Source organism: Sphaeramia orbicularis, chromosome 17, assembly GCF_902148855.1.
Source record: "Sphaeramia orbicularis chromosome 17, fSphaOr1.1, whole genome shotgun sequence".
Classification (NCBI taxonomy): domain Eukaryota; kingdom Metazoa; phylum Chordata; class Actinopteri; order Kurtiformes; family Apogonidae; genus Sphaeramia; species Sphaeramia orbicularis.
In genome coordinates, this window is record NC_043973.1 from 17,767,146 (window position 1) to 17,790,725 (window position 23,580).

Sequence of the window (23,580 nt, forward strand, 5' to 3'; positions counted from 1 at the left end):
AATTATGAATGAATGAATGGATGAATAGTTTATTTTTGGTTTGCACAGTAATCACTGCACACAGTACAACAACCACAATAAACACAAAAACCAAAAAAAAAGGAATACGCTCACATTGTTACAAAGAACTGATGCTGTGACAACCATTGGTTTTTATTAGAAATACTAAAAATGACAGATAAATGTAAAAAAAAAAAAAAGCTTCTAATAAACATTTCTGAGCCTGTAGTGTGAATATGCACATGTTGAATCCATTATGACCTTTAAATGTCAGGCATGAGATGAAAATATCAAGTTAAATGATCGTGTCCTCATAGACTTCACAGTTGATCATGACAAACTTCACAAACTGTGTCTTAGTATTCATGTTCTGTAATGTCCTGTTTAGAACAGCAGAGGGAGGCAGTCACATATTCATTGTTTTACAAGAGGGAACTTCATAAAAAGACTCAAAAAGGAATGAAAACATAATAAGATGAGAAAAAAACTCTTCAAGCGTAATTTGACATTGAAGCATGTTACTAGTAAAGCTTTTAATGTCACGTGAAAACAAGAACTGGTATTTATTGTCATCTACTTGTTAGTGTTACGTAGATACTGTAGATGAGGGGTCTCAAACTCATTTTCTTTCAGGGGCCACATTCAGCCCAGTTTGACCTCCAGTGGGCCAGACCAGTAAAATAATAGCATAATAACCTATAAATAATGACAATTCTAAATTTTTGTCTTTGTTTTAGTGCAAAAAACCCCCCATTAAATTATAAAAATACTTACTTTTATAAACTGTCCAAACAAAAAGATGTGAATAACCTCAAAAAACTGAAATTTTCTTAAGAAAAATAAGTGCGATTTTAACAATATTATGCCTCAACTTATCATTTCTGCATGTGCATTATGGATTGAATCTACAAAGATACTGTTGTTCGTCCATCAGTCTCGATGACAACTTTGACTTCAGTTTTTGTGGGTCCTGGAGTGGCCTTGTCAGCCCTATTTTTGGCCTGAAGTATCTGCCACAAAGACACTAAACACTGAGTAACAGGCAGAAAATTGTTAAAATTGTGCTTAATTTTCTTTAGACATTTCAGGTTGTTCATATTTGTTCAGGTTATTCACATTTTGTTGTTACAGGATAGTTTGTAAATGTAAATATTTTCATAATTTAATGTTATTTTTTGCACCAAAACAAAGACAAAAATTTGAAGTTGTCATTATTTATAGGCATAGTGTAAATTTTTTTTCATATCAAACCGAGAAGAAAATATGGAGTCATTATTTTTTGTAGATGTTTATGCTGTTATTATTTTACTGTAGATCATATTGGTCTGTTTGTGGAACCTGAACCAAAATGAGCTCAACAGCTTTGACTGTGGAATTTTTACACTTTGCAAATTCATCCCATGGGCCGCATTTGGCCCCCGGGCCGCATGTTTGAGACCCCTGCTGTAGATCATCTGCATACCCTTGGGATATTATTATTTTATTTTTTTATTTTTATTCATTGATTTAATGGTCAATTAGATAAAAACTAGTAATCTGCAAATCACAGCTGGCCTTTAAGGAGCTATCAGCAGGTTTATTGACATTATATAAAATATTTGAATATATTTCTGGTGGATTTTTATAGTGGTGAATGTCTGGGCAGATGATGACACAACTTCAGCTCTGAAACTAGGAGAGTCTGTCCCATTTAAGGACACTTTGGTCAAATGAATAATGAGTTTGACCCCAGAAACTCATGTGAGATAGAAAGTGGAACTGAGCTGACAGGACTAACAGCTGCTGTGGAATGACGTAAATAAAATCTATATCTGTATAAATCCTTCTCATTATTATATTTTGTATCTTACATTCATGTGATGTTCTTAAATCACTAGAAGTAGAGTCATTATCTTGGTACTTAAACTAAATCCTTGAGAAAAAGGCTATGCATCATGTGATATCAGTAGAAGTGAGCGTGATAATCTCATCTCAATAGAATACGTGAGTGTAAACAGAGCACATGACATCTGATACTAACAGGTGATTTTGACAGAATGCTTACTTCATCCCACTGGATCAAGCAAAGTAAACGTCAACCTCAAGTCATGCTGACACCACACATCCACACCCTCATAAATCTACCAGAATTTGGCTTTAAATATTTGAGGAAGCCTTTGGGATGTTTGACATACTTCACCAGACACAGAACACTGAACAGAACGGGTCTTAAGGAGCTAATCCTCCTAATTTACTAAAAGGATGAAGATGGTGTTATTATGGTATATTTTAGATTTATGTCAAGTTGTGCTGCTAATGTGTTAATCCATCTCTTAATACCTTTGTGGCTTACCTTCCTCTGGCACTCAGTGACAATATAAATGTTCATATCTTGGTCTTTAAGAGGTCATTTCTTCCAGTAGCTGGACACTGTTGTCTGTAGCAAAAAAAACTCAGACAAAAAGAAAAAACAAAAGTATTTACAACTATTTTTTACCAGAACATATGTAAAGCACTAACCCATGGTGTGAGTGGGCAATCGAGAAATTATAGTAGCTGTGTACATGCTGGGGCTGCCCATACAAAGTACCTGCTGTTGCATGTTCTATACACACTCATGGTACATAACATTATACTTGGAGTAAATCTACATCACCTGTAGATGTGAATGGAGACTGAATGGTTGGTTGTCAGTGTATGTCAGCCCTGTGATGAACTGGAGACACGTCCAGGGTGTGTCCTACCATTGTTTTCTGGTAGCTGGGATAGACTCCAGTGCCCTTGCGACCCTCCAGAGCAGGGGTGTCAAACTCATTTTCTTCCGGGGGCCACATTCAGCCCAATTTAATCTGAAGTGGGCTGGACCAGTAAAATAATAGCATGATAGCCAATAAATAATGACATTCAGTTATACCAATATTTACATTTACAAACTATCCAAACAAAATGGATATGAAAAACCTGAAAAAAATGAAATTTGTTAAGAAATATAAGTAAAATTTTATCAATATTTTGCCTTGAGTTTTCATTCATACATATGCTTTACAGATCATATCTACAAAGGCATAAAACATTCAGTAACAGGCAGAATATTGTTAAAATTGCACTTAATTTTCTTTAGACATTTCAGGTTGTCCATATTTGTTCAGGTTATTCACATTTTTTTGTGAAAGAACAGTTTGTTAATGTAAACATTTTCATAATTTAATGTTTTTGCACTTAATCAAAGAGTAAAAATTGGTGTTGTCATTATTTATAGTTTATTATAATATTATTTTTGAGTTTGATGCCCTAACTTGCATTTTGCAAATTCATCCTGCAGGCTGGATTGGAACCTTTGGTGGGCTGGTTTTGGCCACCAAGCCGCATGTTTGACACATGTGCTCCAGAGGATTAAACTGTTCAGAAAATGAATGAATGATACTCTGAACTTTGACTCTGCTATACTCATACTGTTCATCCCTCATACTCTGTAGCATTTGGGTCAAGCGGTAACACTTGGACACATTTTGTGTTCAGCAGTCTCTGTCATGTAAGCAGGTTAGCTTATATGCATGTTTTCTACATTTTGGACATTTTAACATTATGTATAACAAAGTTTGGGGAGATCAAATTTTTAGGTAAAAAATGTCAAATTACTGTTCGGTAACATGTGGACTTGAAACAGACATCAAGTTTTTAAGCTTTACGCAAACATTCAAAACGTGCAGTTCTCAACAGAAATTGCTATCAAGTAGGACAAAACCTTTTAGATATTATGTTCAACTATGTTGAAAAAAATTTCTTGGACTAAAATATTGAAAAGTCTCTGTTTTATTGACATGACAATGTGGTAACATGTGGATGGGTTGCCATAGTAACACGTGGACAACTCTTTACCATTGTATGCGTCACTCAAAATGTTGACTTATTTTTTAAAACAACAAGCCAAATATAATCCCAATGCTTTATTTAATGTATTTAACACAAACACAGTGTTATTACCTCCGCCAGGAGGTACTGTGATCGCTTTGCTTTGTTTGTTGGCATGTTTGTTTATTTGCGTGTTTGTTTGTTTGTTAACAAGATAACTCAAAAAATTATGGATGGATTTTCATTAAGTTTTCAGGAAATGTTGATACTGGCACAAGGAAGAAATTATTAAATTCTGGTGGTGATCGGGGGGGTCTGTCTTGGCGGAAGTCTGCGCCCTCTGAGTGCTTTTCTTGTTTACAACTTGGGCTGGTCCATACTGATATAGGAAATTACAAATAAAGAGTAATTTCTCGGTAACAGTTTACAGATAGTCTTTTTAAATGTTACAGATTGAATAAATTTTTTAAATTTTTAGATATAAGTTTTGCGTCATATTCAAACTATATTTTTATGTCTGAGGCATGGCTATGGTGTAAAAAGTATAATCGATAAAATCAGTTGTAACTTTTTTTCCACAAGGGGTATTTTAAAAAAGATAAGTTTCATAAAATAGAGATCTTTCACTAAAAAATGAGCCCACTTATGTGCTGTAGTTTGTGTTGGAGTCTGGGTTTCCTGGAAGTCTGACTTTTGTTGACATGAACTGTCTGTATTTGTAAGTTATCATTGTCTTGTGTTGTAACTGGAGAGGAACAAATGAGTAACTAAAGAACTCTAGAATAGACGTCGGTAACAGACTTACGCTGCTTTTCCACAGAGTATCAGCATAACTTCTCCCGACTAGATTTGACTTGGCTCAGTTTGGCATCCAACATATTGCATTTCAGTAGCAAGGTAGGCCTATAGTGTTGTATTGGCTGGTCATGTTAATCGTAACTGCATCTATGAGTGAGGCAACAATGGATGAGGGAGGATGAAACTAAAAACTGTAAGATATAATGTCTGAGATAAAAATAAAACTTTCATACAGGGATGTTTCTGTTTAGAATAGAATCTGTAGTCCACTGTCATTGTAGTCCACGTATTGGAATTAACGCAATCCATGTGTCAAAGTCATAAAAAAGCAGATGAAATGTATAATACTTGATTAAATCTAACAGTTCCATGTTGTTTTCATGTTATATTGATAGTAGAAACACCTTAGCCATAGTCTCATTCTTTAATAACTGAACTGAAGAGTGCTCAAACTGAAGGTATTTTTGTTTCAACATAGGAAAAAACACATTTTCAGTGAGTCAGTGTTGTAATTTATTGTTGTTTTACAGTAACAGTCGTCAGTTCTCACAGTTTATTTATTTATGCTCAGTTCTTCAGACACAGTACCTTTAACAAACACACACACATATAGCTCCTTCAGACAATACAAAGAGAGGGTTGAGTGTAGTGTTCCTCTGATGTTGATAGATCTGTACGGCTTCCATACTCCATGATTAAAAGTGTACGTGCAGTTTGTCTCATATCCTCACTCTTAAGTCACACTGACGAACGTTATCAGCCAGAAATTGTGAAAATGACTCATACACATGGCAGCTTTATATTTTGCTCATTAAAGCAATCATTACTGCTGTCTGGACAAACAGGGACCATCACTATGTGTTCATGTCATGTTATGAGGCCTGTTTTATGTCAACATAAAACTAGTTTCAAACAACAAACAACAGAACAATCTATCTGTACTTTATCATTAGAGATTAATATTACACCTCATGCTCCTGTTTACATTCCCTCATTGTGACATAAAGCTTTATCATAAACAGCTAGAACAATAAAAGTACTGTCATTCTGCTGTAAATACATTTGGTTGGGTCTCATTTGGGTATTTGAATATTTTGCCTCTGAAATCAGAGATAAACTGCAAAGTGTGAGGCTTGTGAGATCAACATAGTCAACAGTGAGAAGACTGGCCTTAATTTATGTTTTAAAGGGGCTGTATGTAGTATCCCCACTTTCAGGTATTGCAGAATAACCTAAAATGAACATTAGAGTGTTTAGTAAAAATTTAATTATGCCAAAGATACCAATATACTGGATTGCTGAGATATGAACTGAATGTCTTTGTACTGACAGTATGGCAGATTTATGTGACCACTAGAGGGAGTAGTGAGTCACTCTGTCGTCTTCCCATGATGAAGAAAAACTAACACCACAAGGTTCGATCGAAGTATCAGAAAGTGACCCGATGGGGTGAGAATCACAAAGAAACAACTTTTAGAGTCAAAGAAAGTGTTCAAATCTAGAAGCACTGTAGTAGTTTTCACCTCTGGACACAGCTCTAGGTGAAAAGAATTGAGTTTAATGCTGAAACGGCAGCGTTTCTTTTATATGAATGAGTTTGATTATGAGGGTATGAAGGTATAAAGCTATTATGTGATGTTATTATCTTTGCTAAATTGCTGTTTGTTGATCCACAGTTCAGATTAAACCTCTGACCTGGTTTGTACGATTCCAAACAGATCTTTAGTGCAGCTACTGACAACACAAACTGTACAGAAAATGGATGTGATTTATGGTTTTACTGTGTCTGTTTTCAGTCTAAAACCAGAGCTAATATTACTAATGTAAACTATCAGCTGATGCAGTACATGAATAGAAGACACTGTGTTAGTTTGAGTAATTGTCAAAATAAGTAGATGAGTTTTAGTTTGAAGAAGAAAACTTGATGATACCATAATACAGATGTGTGTAAACAATGAGATTTATACTTTATTCAGTGAGTGATACAGTCTGTGGATACATAGCAGTGATTTGTTGGTGGTTTTGGTAATCTCATATATATATTCTAGTATGCAACTTCCTCCTGTTATTGAGAGTTTGGAATAACAATACTTTAAAGATTTTATTGAAATGTATCTTTGTAAAATAATCGAAGTATTCAGATGCAAGTTTCATTAGTTTGAACCAATTCCATTTTTAACAGAATGGCTATTTAATGTAATCTATTACATTTCAGAGATAACCTTTACAAAAGTGACAGAATGTGATGTGATGTAAGTGTGTTTGCCTGTCTGTGTTTGTGTGTTTTGTGAATGTGTGTATTCAGGTACGTTTGGGGTTCATGTTTTCTGTTGTTGTGACAGCAGCGATGGGCCATTTATAAAGCCTCCTATCACCTAATCAGAGCTCACACACACACACACACACACACACGCATGCGCACACACACACACACACACACACACACACACACACACACACACACACACACAGAGTAAAGTGGCCAACAATACACACTCACTCAGGCCAACAGAGAGCGTTAAACAAACAGAGCAAAGCATATCACACCTACTGTACACATACAGACACACAAACACATGGTAAAGTGGAGAGATCGGTCGTTTCATCGTCCACCTCCGGTCGGCAGCTGACCAACTGTAAAACCACATCAGTTCTCTCTTCTTTCTGCTTCCACTCAACCACTCTCTTCTTTCTTTTCTCCTGTAAATCAAAGACAACATAGATCAAACCTCAAAGAAATTAGAAACCAGATATGTTGTGAAACAGGGTGAATTCTGAAATGAAGGACAAAGAGGGAAGAGGGAATTACAGTACGGTGTGATTATATGCTGGGATGCAATGATTTGTTTTATAAGGTGCCAGTTATTTCATCCTGGAACAAATTCAACAGTAACAACACTCCTTGTGCGTGTTAACTCTATAAAAGTTAATGAAATTTCCATCTCTGGTATTATTGAATGACTATGTTCGCTAGTGAAAGTACATTTTAAGCATATAATGACTTCAAACTACATTATATCATCACATTTCCTATAAATCACACACACACTTACTGTAATATTTCTTGAGCCGTTGAGCATTAATTACCCTTTATACAAGCTCAGATCAGCCATCACTCTCAGTTTATAGGTTCTCCTAAAAATTTCTGTCAAATGAAGGACTATTACTGGCATTTTGAGCAAAACTCCTTCAAGTAAATGATGATTTCCAGTTTAGTTAGTCACCATCTCACCAGCTCATGTTTAATACCTCATCAGATATCATGACATTTTCAGAGCCACTGTGTTCTGTGTCGAGCAAAACTATGAAAAACAAACCAAAGAGAAAATGCAGTGACACTGTGAGTTAGTTTTATAGAAATGAGAAACCCACATTTGTCAAAAATAATCAACAGACAAATCAAGCACAAAGCAGTTCTGCATTTTTACACTTGGCTGCTGTTAAAAAGAGTTCGGCATCAGCTTGAAACAAGTAATACTTTGCACGTTTCAAAATGTAAGTTCTAATAATCAATCAGTACTTGAGAAATCAGTCAGGGGTAACCCTCATGTGCAGTGACATTGAGTCAGAGTGAAGAAGAATCAAAGAAATGCAAAATACAGACTAAACCAAATTAAACTATCGGCATTTTTCACATTTCCTCTTTTCTTTTTTTAATCTTCTGTATTAGAACTATAAAAACACTGTCATCTCTCTCTTTTTTGCCTTTTGAGAACATAATCCTCTTGTTTTGATAACTACGGAGCTGCCACTGCTTCTTTTACCCATAAAATGTAAAACCCCAAAGACCAGATTTTGTTTTTCCAAGTGAATAACCTGGGCTGGAAAAGATCATTCCCTTTTTGGATTTTCATCTGTATATTGTTGGATAGACACTTTCTAAGTTTCAGGATAATATGCAATTTTTACATTATGTAAAATATATTGGCCTAAGGCACAGGTGTCAAACATGCGGCCCAGGGGCCAAATCTGGCCCGCCAAAGGGTTCAATCCGGCCCTTGGGATGAATTTGTGAAAAGCAAAAATTACACTAAGAAATTAACACATTCAGACCAGTTCAATCTCAAGTGGGCAGGACCAGCACAATGCAATCACAATAACATATAAATAATGACAACTCCAAATTTTTCTCTTTGTAAATGTAAATATTTTCATGTATTTACACTAAAACAAAGTATAATTTCACAAAAAATATGAATAACCTGAATAAATATGAACAACCTGAAATGTCTTAAGAGAAGTACAATTCTAACAAGATTATGTCTGTTACTAAATGTTTTGTGTGTTTGTAGATCCACTGTGATCTGTAAGTTATAATGTACATGTGTAAATGATAAACTGAGGCATAATATTGTTAAAATTACACTTTTTTTTCAGTTTGTTCATGTTTCTCACATCTTTTGAAAAGGATAGTTTTTAGATATAAACCTTTTCATAATGTAAATTTACTTTTTTCACTCTAAAACGTAGAGAAAAGTTTGGAATTGACATTATTTATATATTATTATATAATTGTTTTACTGGTTCGGCCCACTGCAGATTAAATTTAGCTGAATGTGGCCCCTGAACTAAAATGAGTTTGACACCCCTGGCCTACGGTCAAAGTAAACATTAAAAAACAGCAAATTAAAAGAGAATTTATGATGTGCACTTGTAACTTTGATTGTACTTAAATTGTTTTATTTAATATTTATGTTTTTTATGCCTTTTTTTTAATATTTATACCTTGAAGGCAATGTGCAAATGGCAATAAACTTGATTCTATTCTATTCTATTCTATTCTATTCTATTCTATTCTATTCTATTCTATTCTATTCTATCAGGTGTAGGTTTGTCCATTGTGTTACAAATGAATTCAAACATTAGAAACATACAAATACACATTGTAAGTATAGTAGTGTATGTACATCTGCTGTTTGTGTAGTTGTAGTGCTTATGAATTCTGTATAAAATTAAAGGTGGTAAGACAGGATGATTATTTTCACAACACTATCTACTATTTTCAGCAGGTGACCGTCTGTTTATTTTCATGCACAGATGCAGGTCAGAGCTGATTCATGCAGGTATCACCGGCCGTTCTGGTTTGTTTCAGGAGAAGGACGTCTATGAGACCCTGCAGACTGAAGGTAAACGGCCTCCTGGAACATTTACAGCAGCTCTGGTACTAATAATATACCATGAATGTTCCTGCTTTACTGTAAATGTCACACTCACACTTTTTTTTTTCAGTGTTACTTCACAGTGTGACCTCTGCTCACCTTCCTCTCTCCTTCGCAAGCCTCATCCCAGGTGGGTTTGGGCTGGTGGGCCGGATCAGTGTCCATTTACACTACAAACAATAGCCCTCTGTTCTTTCTCTCCTTTTCCCTGCCTCTGTTTTCTCCACTTTCATCCCTCTGGCATTCTCACCCCTCCTCATCACGCTACCCCTCGATCCCCCTCATATCAACTCACTTCTTCCACTTAGACGCTCTGTAGGTGTCTGGAATAGGTATTAAGGTGGTCAGAGCTTAAAGTAAACTGGGAGTGAGACGTGTGAAATGACTCACAGACTAACTGTCGCCGACCAGCATCATTCAGGGTGTTTTTGTCACCACGCAAACCCACAGCTACAGTGGTTCAACAACTATTCAGATCTGTGTCTAGAAGCTGCAGTGGTATATGGATATTTTTTTTAGCATCACTGGGAAAAATTGTGTTTTTCTTGACCTGAAAGAATGCAAGACGCCTGCATCTATGAGTTTTCAGGCTGTAGGAAATCTATCCATGTAGTTTTTGTTCAATCACAGGTGTTTTCAGACAGGGTGAGGGTTAAATACACCACAAGGTGCAAGATTCGCACTTTTCTATAACATGAAATAACATCAGGTGTTTTATATTTAGTCCTTTGATTTGGACCAAGAGGAGAAAGCTGCAGAAGGAAGGTCTGTATTTGTTTTTACAGTTTCAACTCCTGCAGCTTTAAGTAAAACTACTAATACCATACTACACTACAAACAAAAGTTCTACAGTTAAAACCTTAATTATTATCTCAAAACTGTACCTGAAATATGAAAAGTTAGTAATTTTGCTGTAAAATGGTCCCTGTCAGTGTTTTTCTATCAAATATGGATGTTTTTTGATTCATATTAGTGTGTGTCATTTTATTGTTTCACATGTTTAAAGTCAAACTCATTGTTAACTCTAATGCTATAGATCAGGGGTCTCAAACTCATTTTCTTTCAGGGGCCACATTCAGCCCGATTTGATCTCCAGTGGGACGGACCAGTAAAATAATAGCAAAATAACCTATAAATAATGACAACTCCAAATTTTTGTCAATGTTTTAGTGCAAAAAACCCCATTAAATTTTGAAAATACTTTTTTTTATGGACTATGCAAACAAAAAAGATGTGAATAACCAGAAAAAACTGAAATTTCTTAAGAAAAATAAGTACAATTTTAACAATATTCTGCCTCAACTTTTCATTTCTACATGTGCATTATGGATCAGATCTACAAAGACACTAAACACTTAGTAACAGGCAGAAAATAGTTAAAATTGCGCTTAATTTTCTTTAGACATTTCAGGTTGTTCATATTTGTTTGGGTTATTCATATTTAATTGTTACAGGATAGTTTGTAAATGTAAGTATTTTCATAATTTAATGTTATTTTTTGCACTAAAACAAAGACAAAAATGTGAAGTTGTTAATTCAAGATTTTTTGCTAAATTTGACTTTTTTTTTTTGGCTTAATTGAAGATTTTTTTCCTAGACTCAAGCTAATTTTTTTTTTTTTTTTGCTTAATTCAATTCAAGACTGTGGAATTTTTGTACTTTGTAAATTCATCCCAAGGGCCGGATTTGAACCTTTGCCAGGCTGCATTTGGCCCCCGAGCCACATGTTTGAGACCCCTGCTATAGACTGTTGGTAGTTTAATCAATGCTGTTCTTTAACATCATCATATGTTTGTAGCATCACTGTCCTGTGAGAAACACACGCCTCTAAAAAGTCATGAGTTCAGAAAAACAGACCTGGTTTCAGATTTGTGACAATGTATTTTCCTGTGACTCCAAGAATCCAATTAAGGAAATTATTCACTTAAAGGAACAGGAGCATTTTCTCATTATAAACATTCCACGTCAACACACTATAAAAATGCATTCGTCACTGAACAGGACCACAGGATGTGAAAAAGTTGCATAGTGGAAGAGAAAGTTGCATTAAATGGAAGTTGCATTAAATGGAAATAATCAAGTTCAAGTACAGTACTAATAATGTAATAATATATAAATAATGTCAACTCCAAACTTTTCTCTATGTTTTAGAGCGAAAAAAAGTAAATTTACATTATGAAAAGGTTTATATCTACAAACTATCCTTTTAAAAGATGTGAAAACATGAACAAACTGAAAAAATAAGTGTAATTTTAACAGTATTATGCCTCAGTTTATCATTTACACATGTACATTATAACTTACAGATCACAGCGGATCTACAAACACACAAAACATTTAGTAACAGACAAAATCTTGTTAAAATTGTACTTCTCCTAAGACATTTCAAGTTGTTCATATTTGTGCAGGTTATTCATCTTTTTTGTGAAATTATACTTTGTTTTAGTGTAAATACATGAAAATATTTACATTTACAAAGAGAAAAATTTGGAGTTGTCATTATTTATATGTTATTATGACAGTATTTTACCGGTCCTGCCCACTTTAGATTGAATTGGTCTGAATGTGGAACCTGAACTAAAAGGATTGTTAATTTCTTAGTGTAATTTTTGCATTTCACAAATTCATCCCAAGGGCCGGATTGAACCCTTTGGTGGGCCAGATTTGGCCCCCGGGCCGCATGTTTGACACCTGTGATATATAAGGTTATGGTCAAGTTTATTTAAATAGCACATTTAACACAACCAAAGTGCCCAAAGTGCTGTCCAAATCTGCAGATTCAAATGCAAGATATATTAAAAACTAGTAAAACAAGAATAAATACAAGATATACTAAACCACAGGTGTCAAACATGCGGCCCGGGGACCAAATCCAGCCCGCCAAAGGGTGCAGTATGGCCCTTGGGATGAATTTGTGAAATACAAAAATTACACTAAGATACAAACAGTCCTTTTAGTTCAGGTTCCACATTCAGACCAATTCAATCTCAAGTGGACAGGACCAGTAAAATACTATCATAATAACATATAAATAATGGCAACTCAAAATGTTTCTCTTTTTAAATGTAAATATTTTCATGTATTTACACTAAAACAAAGTATAATTTCGCAAAAAATGTGAATAACCTGAACAAATATGAACATGAAACCTGAAAGAGAAGTAAGTACAATTTTAACAATATTCTGCCTGTTATTAAATGTTTTGTGTATTTGTAGATCCACTGTGATCTGTAAGTTATAATGTACATGTGGAAATGATAAACTGAGGCAGAATATTGTTATAATTACACTTATTTTTTTCAGTTTGTTCATGTTATTCACATCTTTTGAAAGGATAGTTTGCAGATGTAAACCTTTTCATAATGTTAATTTACTTTTTTCACTCTAAAACATAGAGAAAAGTTTGGAGTTGACCTTATTTATATATAGTTATGTTATTATTGTACTGGTTCAGCCCACTTCAGATCAAATTTAGAAATGAGTTTGACACCCCTGTACTAAACTGATAAAAACAAACAAACAAACAGATACACAGTAACAAGATAAATAGCATCTATAAACACAACTAGAAGATAAAACAAATAAAAGTCACACACTTGTATTAAAAGCCAGTGCAAATAGGTGCGGCTTTAAAGTAGATTTAAAGTGCTCAGTGGACTGTGCACATGTGACAGGTTGGGGCACAGAGTTCCAGAGCCTTGGACCTGCTACAGAAAAGGCTCTGTCGCCTTTTGTCTTCAGGCGAGTTCTTGGTACGTCTAAAAGCAGGCAATTTTAGGAATGTGTTTCTTTGGCTGGGACGTGCACAGTTAAAAGCTCTGAAAGGTAAGGGGGTGCCAAACCAATCAGGCACTTAAAAACATACAATGAAATCTTAAACTGGATCCTGTAAGTGACAGGAAGCCAGTGGAGGGAAGCCAATACGGGGGTGATATGGTCCTGTCTTCTGCGTCCAGACAGAAGACTGCATTTTTGGACTATCTGCAACCGTTGTACGGAGGACTGGATGAAGTATGAAGTATATCCATAACATTATAACAATATAAGAGTATTTTAAATGTATACAAAGTTCATATATCATGCCACTGCAGCGCTGCATGGAGAGGCCAACTCACAGGATTTTTTTCTTTGTGTTATGTGAATATAGATCTTTTTCTAAACAGATATTTTCTTCCTCTGTTTAAAAAAAATCTGCCCATTCTGTCCCCGTGACAACACAAAGCAATGACAAACTGGTTGGTACAAATGCTCAGACAAACCATTGTTTCTCTTGTACTTAAAACTGGGGATAATATTGAATGTACATGCAACAGCTGTAGTCTGTCATTAGGGTGAGCAGCAACGACAAGTTCAGTTATAAACTCAAGTTACCTTAGGTCGCAGGTGTCAAACATGCGGCCTGGGGGCCAAATCCAGCCCGCCAAATGGTCCAGTCCGGCCCGTAGGATGAATTAGTGAAATGCAAAAATTACACTGAAGATTTTAACAATCAATGGTGTCAAAATCATTTTAATTCAGGTTCCACATACAGACCAATTAGATCTCAATTGGATCAGGTCAGTAAAATAGTATCATAATAACTTATAAATAATGACAACTGCAGATTTTCTCTTTGTTTTAGTGAAAAAAAGTAAAATTACATGAAAATGTTTACATTAATAAACTATCCTTTTACAAAAAATGTGAATAATCTGAACAAATATGAACAACCTGAAATGTCTTTAGAGAAGTAAATGCAATTTTACTAATATTATACCTGGTACTATGTGTTTTGTGTATTTGTAATTGTAATTTAAGTTGTAATGCACATATGGAAATGATAAACAGGCAGAATATTGTTAAAATTGCACTTGTTTTTCTTATGACATTTCAAGTCATTCATGTTATTCAGATTTTTAAGGAAACGTTGTAGATGTAAACATTATCATAATGTAATTTTGCTTTTTTCACTGTTATTATTTTACTGGTCCTGCCCACTTGAGATCATATTAGGGTGAAAGTGGCCCCTAAACTAAAATGAGTTTGACGCCCCTGCCTTAGGTGTTGGTTCAGGTTGTGGAATAGTATTCTGTACATTTTGTGGATTTGGCTGTAATGCTGGTCCGTCTCCTAAAGGTTACCATGCTGACTTTGATCTACTGCAGGTCATACACTGATTTATCCGCCTGGATTTGATGTTTCAAGTGCAAACATAGAGAAAATATGTTTTGGAAATAGGTGGTGATTTTTTTAAAAGGCCACAGCTTTATTTATTTATTTATTTAATTATTTATTTATTTATTTTACTTTTTTTTGGCAATCTGCATTACATACCAGGACTTGGGCCTTAAAACAATCTAATCTAATGAGACAGGAAAACCAAATATACTGTACTAACCTGGTGGATGTCCTTTAACCCATAAAGACCCAGTGTTATTTTTGTGGTAGTTCCCAAATGATTTTTTTTCTCTATTTTTAACTTTTCTTAAGCAATTTATCACCATTTATTCTAGTATTATGCTCAGTCTTTTGCATTCTTAAGTGAGAATCAGGTATTTTCCTATATTTAAAGGTAGGATATGAGATGTTTTCCTGGAGTATTTTTTACTATATTGCTTAAAATCCCCTTCACACTCCAATTGCAACCAGTTAATTAAATGCTCTGTCACAAAAATAAAAAACTTTAGTCCCCTTTGGAATGGACAGCACTGAAAAAACACCATCTAATAATTTTAACCGGCTTGTCGAAATGTTTGAATGGTGATATGTCTATAAAATTCAACTGCCATTTGTCCCTCCCCCTCTGTGAGTACGATCCAGTACTCTGGAGGCGTGGCTTTGGGGGGAAGTCTGAAGAAAGGGGTTTGGACTTCTGAATTGTGTACTTTCAAAATGTAGCTTGCTCTAACCATTTTTCGAGGATCTCCTACCACCTTACCTTTAATTCACTGATCATGTAGATGTCCATCAAAGCTCAAATTTACCCTTTCCTGCATGAATTATGAGAACCTTATTCAAGATCTTTTTTTTTCTGAGTGTCTTTATTCCTCTTTATGCATGAAAAAAATAATAGGACTGAATTTTTTTTATAAACCTACTTTTCATGGAGATACAAAAATATCCACTCAGCTGGACACTATACGTTTAATTTTTGAAGCAAAGAAATATGCTTTTACTAACTAAAACTATGAAATATATTTTTTTAATGCTGCTAATCTGATGTTTTCTCACATTTTTAACATACTATAATACTAGTTATTACTCACTCAGATAATATGCAACAAAAAAAAACAACTTTTTGTTAAAAAAAAAAAAAAACAACTTGCTAATTACAGTCTGATAACAATTAGCATTTCATTTACACTCAAATATGTTAGTGCAGATCAGGTTTATCAAGAACAGGAAAGTTACAGTCATGGTATGAGTTACAGTGTGTGGGATGGTGCATAACGGTCAAAACACAATATTCGAAATCTCTCTAATGGGACATTTTAGAGACAATTTGACAGATTAGTGTTGCTAAATGACACACATTTTTATTTTTAAATTCATTTTTGCTTAAGTTGGACCATAAGGGATTATCCAAAACAAGGAGCTACTTAATATTGAAATAAATGTTGGAATGCCAGTCAATTAAAGTTTGCTCTCCGATGGGACATTACTGTGTTTTGACCAAGTAGCAGCCACTGTGTTGGCTGATATGCAAGTAAAACAACAAAATCCATGAATATACACTGTCACTGTAGTGACCACTATGCATGAAAAGGTTAAAGTTGAGGGTTATTATATCAAAACTGAGAAAATGGAAGAAAAAGTGACTTTTTCAGTAAAATATATCACTAACTGAACATAAACCTAGTGTCTCCATCCACTGTCATTTATCAAACTCCATGGGTTTTACTGGTGAATCAGTGTTGTAGAAGATGATGGTGTTTCCATGTTCACTACAGAGCTTCTGAACGTCCAAATGGGTCATATCTGATGACCATGAAAAGCTGACAAACTGTATTTTACACCAATTATTTACATGTATTGATAGGATTAGTGGCTCAACAGTTATTTAACTTTTTATATCAGTAAATGATTTTGGTCGCCAGTGGATGTTTGGGTGACAACACATATGGTAGCCTATATGGTTTGTGCAGATGCTACATGAAGCTCTTACTGATGTGCACTCCAGCAGAGACTGTGTTTCTCCTGTTTCTGACATTATGTTCTCTAAGGCTCTCTGGTAGTCACATGACTCAGTATCTGCAGTGATAAAGCTAAAAACACTCCAAAATCCCTTTGTAACTCTAAACACGTGTAACTAAATACAGTGACTCAATCTGACTCAAGGTGTTGTGCCCTCCTTCCTATCTGAAGTCCCAGTTACCCTCCTCATCCCTTCTGAACTCCAAAAGAACAGGTTCTCCTTGGAGCCACAGCACTGCTGAGCTAAATCCGCCATACACTACATACTGTATATAGGCTAGTCTCAGATTAGTAACTGAACTGGGTTAGATCTTCCAGGGTTTGATCCATTACTCTGTGGTTTCAGAGGATCCAAATACTCCAGGGACCACATGCACACTCCCATTAAAAGTCTGTCCCCTGTGAGGAAATGTGCTGAACTGACTAAAGTACAAAGAACTGCAGATACATTCTTTTTTGTGTGTATTTTTAACTGTTTCATTTTGATGCTAAATTACAGCTGCAATAAGCAATATTTTTACATGCTCTCACTAATTGAAGACCCTGGTGCTAAAAGTACTGAGGTCACAAAAAAAGTCTGTAGAAAATATTCATAGGGTAGACTTAGCTAAACAAATACAACATGTTTATATGCTCCACTTGAATTGTCCAAAAATTTTCCTTCAGTACTTTCAGCACCAGGGTCTTCAATACCCCTCCCCCTTGGCCCTTGCACTTGACACTGCCCCTTGAAGATGCAAGGGTTAGGGGTTGAAATATTCTCCTATGAAATGGGACAACCTTTCGTGACCTGTTACGTCATCAGCAGTCATGAGTGCTGCTATTAACAGATACGAAAACTTTGTTTCCGAAAGTATTCTCCATGCTGTCAGTAGCTTTACCCATCTCTGTTGCATGGGCTTTGGTCATCTTTTTGCGGCTATCAACAATAAACCGCAGAAATGCGATCTAGAACACATTGAAATAGCATTAAACCAGGGGTGTCAAACTCATTTTAGTTCAGGGGCCACATTCAGCCCAGTTGGATCTCAAGTGCGCTGGACCAGTAAAATGGTAACTGTGAAAAAAGTAAAATTATATTATGATCAGGTTTACATCTACAAAGTTCCCTTAAAAATCTGAATAACATGAACAATTTGAATTGTCTTAAGTAAAACAAGTGCAATTTTTACAATATTATGCCTCGGTTTATCAGTTTATCATTTACACATGTGCATTACAATCGCACAAAACATTTAGTAACAGGCAGAATATTGGTAAAATTGCATTTACTTTTCTAAAGACATTTCCGTTTGTTCATACTTGTTCAGGTTATTCACATTTTTTTGTAACAGTATAGTTTGGTAATGTAACCATTTTCATGTAATTTTACTTTTTTACACCAAAAAAGCAAAGAAAAAATTTGGGGTTGCTATTATTTATAGATTAATATGATAATATTTTATTGGTCTGACCCACTTGAAATCTAATTGGTCTGTATGTGTCTGTATGTGGAACCTGAATTAAAATGATTTTGACACCATTGATTGTTAATATCTACAGTGTCATTTTTACATTTTACAAATTCATCCCGCGGGCCGGATTGGACCCTTTGGTGGGCCGGATTTGGCCCCTGGGCTGCCTGTTTGATACCTGTGCATTAAACAGTCTATCAAATGATTAAGTTGTTTATGAAGAAAATATGTACATTTGTGTATTTCTTTCATCACACTGTTGCACTTTTTGGCTCTGTTTACTTCCATCTTGCTGATGATTCAAACAAAATTATGGGAAATTTCTCCTACCCCTCCATTCGTAGTGTGTTCATCTGGGTCCAGCATCCAGGTAAAAACACACACATCTTACAAACTGGATTTAATTAATTTGATTTTCACATTACACAACTCCTCACTGTCACTGTTGTTCCACATGTTGTCCTTCACTTCATTATCTTTTTCATTTGTGTGTTTTATACAAAACAGTTTAGGGAGAAATCAACAGGCCCAGGTTCATCGTTGTTGTCATGTGACATCTGTTTCACACAAATGATTGGTTGATGTTTTTAACCCTGCTCTGTAAGTTTGGGAAACAAATGTAACTTTTTGTGCTTTTTTTGCTTTAATACACTGTTTCCCATAAAGTTGGAATAATTTTGCTTCCAGACACATTCCTCTATTTATAGACATCAGTACTCACCTTTGACCAGGTGTAATGATTACATACTCAGTCCAAGCTTTTCAATCAAGAATAAATCACATTGTCACAAGATATACGACATATACATACAGATCTATGTACCCTAACCCTTAAATGTTTGAGATTGGATTGTGTTTAATTGATTTGTACTTGATAATATTTCTTAAAATTCAAGTTGAATTGTCAACTAGTCTTAAAATATTAGACTAAACAAGTCTGACACCATATTACAGTAAATATTTCCTCATACTAACACAGAAGACCTCAAGCCACTTCTCTCAGATTCCACAGAGCAGAGCTGTAGACACATCTGAGTAAATCCTAACAGTGTCATTGATGTATTTAACCCCCTACCTGTCTGAAAATACTGTGATTAGCTAAAGTCTGTGCAACGGATTACATTTTGTACAGCCTGAAAACAGAGTCCACATGGGTAGAATTGTTGTTTCCTCTCAGACCACATGAACTACAATGTACTGAAAGGTAAAGTTTGCCCAGTGATGCCAAAAAAACTATGAAGCATTGCAGCTTTGACAAGAATTCAGTCTCTGAGGTGTGGTTTTCACCTGAGGCATCATGTTGAAAATCATTAAAGAGCCATAATCACACTTACATGACCTCAGTGAACATGTCCTATGTGTCAGTCTGCAACATGTTGTACCTTTTACACTTGTATCACTAGATCCCAAAGTTGTTGGAGGTTGTCCATGGACAGCTGGTGTCACTGGAAGGCAGCACGGACCGTCCTATCACTGAGCGGTTGAGTGGGACGGAAGTTGTCCCCCAACATCCCATCATTCCCTTCTGGCAGCTCCGCCCCTTTGAAGTGGGACCGCAGCCTCCGAAACTCCTCGATCTGCAGAAACAGAAACAGACGGGGGACAGTTTCACATCTTATGGTTCCACACATGACAAGAAGGAACTGAACGGTATGGAGAATAACTGCAGTCACTAAACATACAACAAATGAACCGATGAAAATGAAAAGAACATCTGGAGTAGGGGTGTCAAACATACAGTCAAGGAAAAATTAGTAGACCATCAAAAGTCATCAAAAACAATGGTTATGCAATCAAGTACTAACTCCTGTGTGTATCATGTGACTAAAACAGACAGAAAAGAAAATATGGAATGCCTAACAGCACTGTTTTTGGCAGTACAATGTTATAACTATTGATGTAAGAACTGAAGTGATTTTGGTTATTATCAAGAAAACATGGAAAATGGCTAGATATCAGCTCTGAAACTAAACTCTTATAAGCTATTTTAGTTGTTGTCATGATATTTGTCCAAACAAATGTACCTTTAGTTAGGGATGCACCGATACCACTTTTTTCCAGACCGAGTACGAGTACTTACATTTGAGTACTTGCCGATACCGAGTACCGATACGAGTACTTAATAACCCATTCCAGTTCTTAGTTCCTTTTGTAAATGTGCTTTATTGTCGTTGTCATTAGTCTGACTGGAACAAAGTGCTGCTACTGACATTTAATGTGTTGGAATGAGCATTTCTCAATTAATCCACCAGGGGGCGCCGCTATTAATTAACCATACTGGACAAATACCACGAAGAAGAGTAAAGTTTTTTGAGAAGAAAAAGAAGAAAGTCAGAAATAACAAACATGGAGACGACAGAGTTAACACTAATGTGATACTAATATTGCAGCGTTTTCACTGGTAAGGTTTAACAGCTTAGCTTCAGCAGGTAGAGAAAAGAGAAATGAGTGGTAAGTTTGGTTTTCACTTCCGCTGGCGGCGGTCCGCACCGCTCTGTACTCCTGGTGGTATTCTCATTCTATTTATGCATCCACCAGCACCTGGAAAACGGATGGAATGTACGCAGAGGACGGACAGAACGCTGCATCCGTATCTGTCTGTGTCTTTAATGTTACTTGCAGTCAGCGTTACTTTTATCACCGTCATTTATTTTGAAAAATCTCCACACTCTTCACACTCCCCACACATTATTCCACCGCTGCGTACCTGCTGCACTGAACTGTGAATGTCACACGGCCATAAGTAGTATCGGTGCATTTGTATCGGATATCTTTTACGAGTACGAGTACACACACTGAGTATCGGAGCCGATGCCGATACTCGTATCGGTATTGGTGCATCCCTACCTTTAGTTGTACCAGGCATTAAAATGAACAAGAAATTGAAGAAAGCAAGGGTGGTCTATTTTTTTTTTCCATGACTGTATGGCCAGTGGGCCAAAAGCAGCCCTCCAAAAGGGTTCAGTCCGGCCCACAAGATGAATTTTCAAAGTGCAAAAATTACACATACAGTAAGACATGAACAGTCTAAAGTGTCACTGAGTCTGGACAAGTTGTTTTGATGAAGTTAAATACTATATTTTTTCAGTTCCAGATGTCTGTTACAAAACGTTTTGTGCATTTGTGGATCCACTTTGATCTGTAAGTTGTAATGCACATGTGTAAAACTGAAGCATAATATTGTTAAATTACCCTTATTTTAAAGAAATTTTAGGTTGTTAATTGATGTTCAGGTTATTCACATTTTTATTTAAGAATCATTTTCAAATGTGAATATCTTTATTCTGTAATTTTACCTTTTTCTACTAAAAGAAAGAGAAAATTTTAGACTGGTCATTATTTTTAAATTATTATGCTATTATTCTACTGAGATAAAATTGGGTTGTATGTGGCCCCTGAACTAAAACAAGTTTGACACCCCTGGTCTAGAGGGAAAATGTGAGAAAATCCAAAATGTAAAATTCCCTAAGGATAAGGATGTTCCTTGTTACAAATGCACAGTTACTAAAACTTGACTTACTATTCCTATAAAAACAGTCCATTAATATCTTCCATCATAAAATAATGCTTAAATCCATAAAATATTTGCAACAGATGTAAAGTTCAGCCTCGTCCCATCATAACGATACTACACAGTGGTGTTGACATGCAGCTTTTCTATAACAGTACTGTTTAAGTACTTAAATATTTGCTCTTCACTCAGTGTATCCTCAGGCTGTTAAACACTCAGATGGTAAAGCCTTCAGAGCTGAGTTTTTATTAGGGGAAAATAAAAGGAACCTGTCTGGCAGAGAAAAGAAGGGGGCACATGTCATGAGATGCCCTGTAATGATATAATGACGGTCTGGCAAAGAAATATGATCATCCAAAAACTCCTGACTGTTTTCTTAGCTGTGGAAACATAAGTTACTTGATCAATCTGCATCCTTTCTAGCCTGTTTGTTTCCTTAAAGTTTGTATCAATCAGTGATACACGTGTCCTGAGTAGTGTTATTAACCACATGGCTACTCATGAATACCTATAAAACTAGGAAGTACATAGAATTAGGTTCAGAACTGAAACAAATCAGGACTATTTTCTGCTCCAAAACAATGAGAGTGTACTCTGAAAGCTCAGAAATCATACTCAGTGGCTGGGAAGTTGTTGCCTTTCTCAGCTCTCAAATACTTCTACAGTTTTCTAGGACATACATAGCGACACATTTGTGCTTATAAAGCTTGAATCTAATCCAGAGCCAAAGAATCAAACTCAGTCTGCAGCAGAATGATAATTTTTTTTCCTAATATTTACATAAATTAGCATAATGTCCTGAGTAGCTAAGACATGATCAAGTGAGAAGCACTGAACTCTCATTTCAAACCTGCCCAAAGACTCTTGATGATGGAAAAACTTGCTATGCTTTCACACTTTCAGCATGTATTCTGTAATATGTATAACACAGATACATACAGGCTCTAAACAAACCCCACAGGTTGGTGATCAAAGCTTGCATATTCTAGCAGGAAATAACTTACTCTCAATCAAGTCTGTTCTGCAACAGAGGTGATTTTTTTCTTGACCAAAAACTTCAGATTCTGTGAACTGTGACGCAAAAGATCCAAAATGTCACTTCCTGCTGGTGTATAAATGTGGCAGCTGTAGATAGTATCACCTTTACCCACGTGTACAATGGCTGATTACATGACAGCCACCAGCTCACAGAAGCAGGATTTATAGCCCGCTGTCAAAACGCAAAATTAGTTGGCATAGCAACTGTTATATGATAGACACACTTGCATGCACATCTGCACTGTGCACACACACTTTGTCCAGCAGCAGTTATTCACAGCCGGATGTGTTTACCAGGAAAGCAGGATCTGCTGCTTTAAAAGATGAATTATTGACTCTTTCAGAACTGACTGCATGTTTAGATTGTGTGTTCCAGCACATTGCAATAACTGTACTGGAATATGTTTGTATATTTTATCAGATTATCATGTCTTTTCCTCTGAATTTTCAATATTTCTCACACTTTCCATAAAGATCTAGTTTGTAATGTACTTATGCATCTAATCTAGCAGTTTGCAACCAGGGACTTCAGATGCCACATGTGATTATAGTATAACATGTGCATTTCGGCTAAAATTTGCTTAGAGGTCTTATTTCTGTCTTTGTGCATAAGAAA

General features: G+C 35.6%; 1 protein-coding gene across 3 annotated transcripts in view; it reads right to left on the reverse strand.

The window, feature by feature from the left end:
* Positions 1-5,129: 5,129 nt before the first annotated feature.
* The window catches only part of ca8 (carbonic anhydrase VIII), a 43,303-nt gene continuing 24,852 nt past the window's right edge, over positions 5,130-23,580 (reverse strand). For 2 of the 3 annotated variants that reach the window (XR_003938008.1, XR_003938007.1), the window contains exons 8-9: positions 19,798-19,992; positions 5,130-7,329 (exon numbers count right to left, since the gene is read on the reverse strand). Coding sequence is in view for 1 of the 3 variants with exons in the window: in XM_030161411.1 (XP_030017271.1) it covers positions 19,858-19,992 (135 nt within the window). In the remaining 2 variants the exon portion in view is untranslated. Of the gene's footprint in view, positions 7,330-19,796; positions 19,993-23,580 lie in introns of those variants that run through there. The other variant, XM_030161411.1, reaches the window with a different exon arrangement.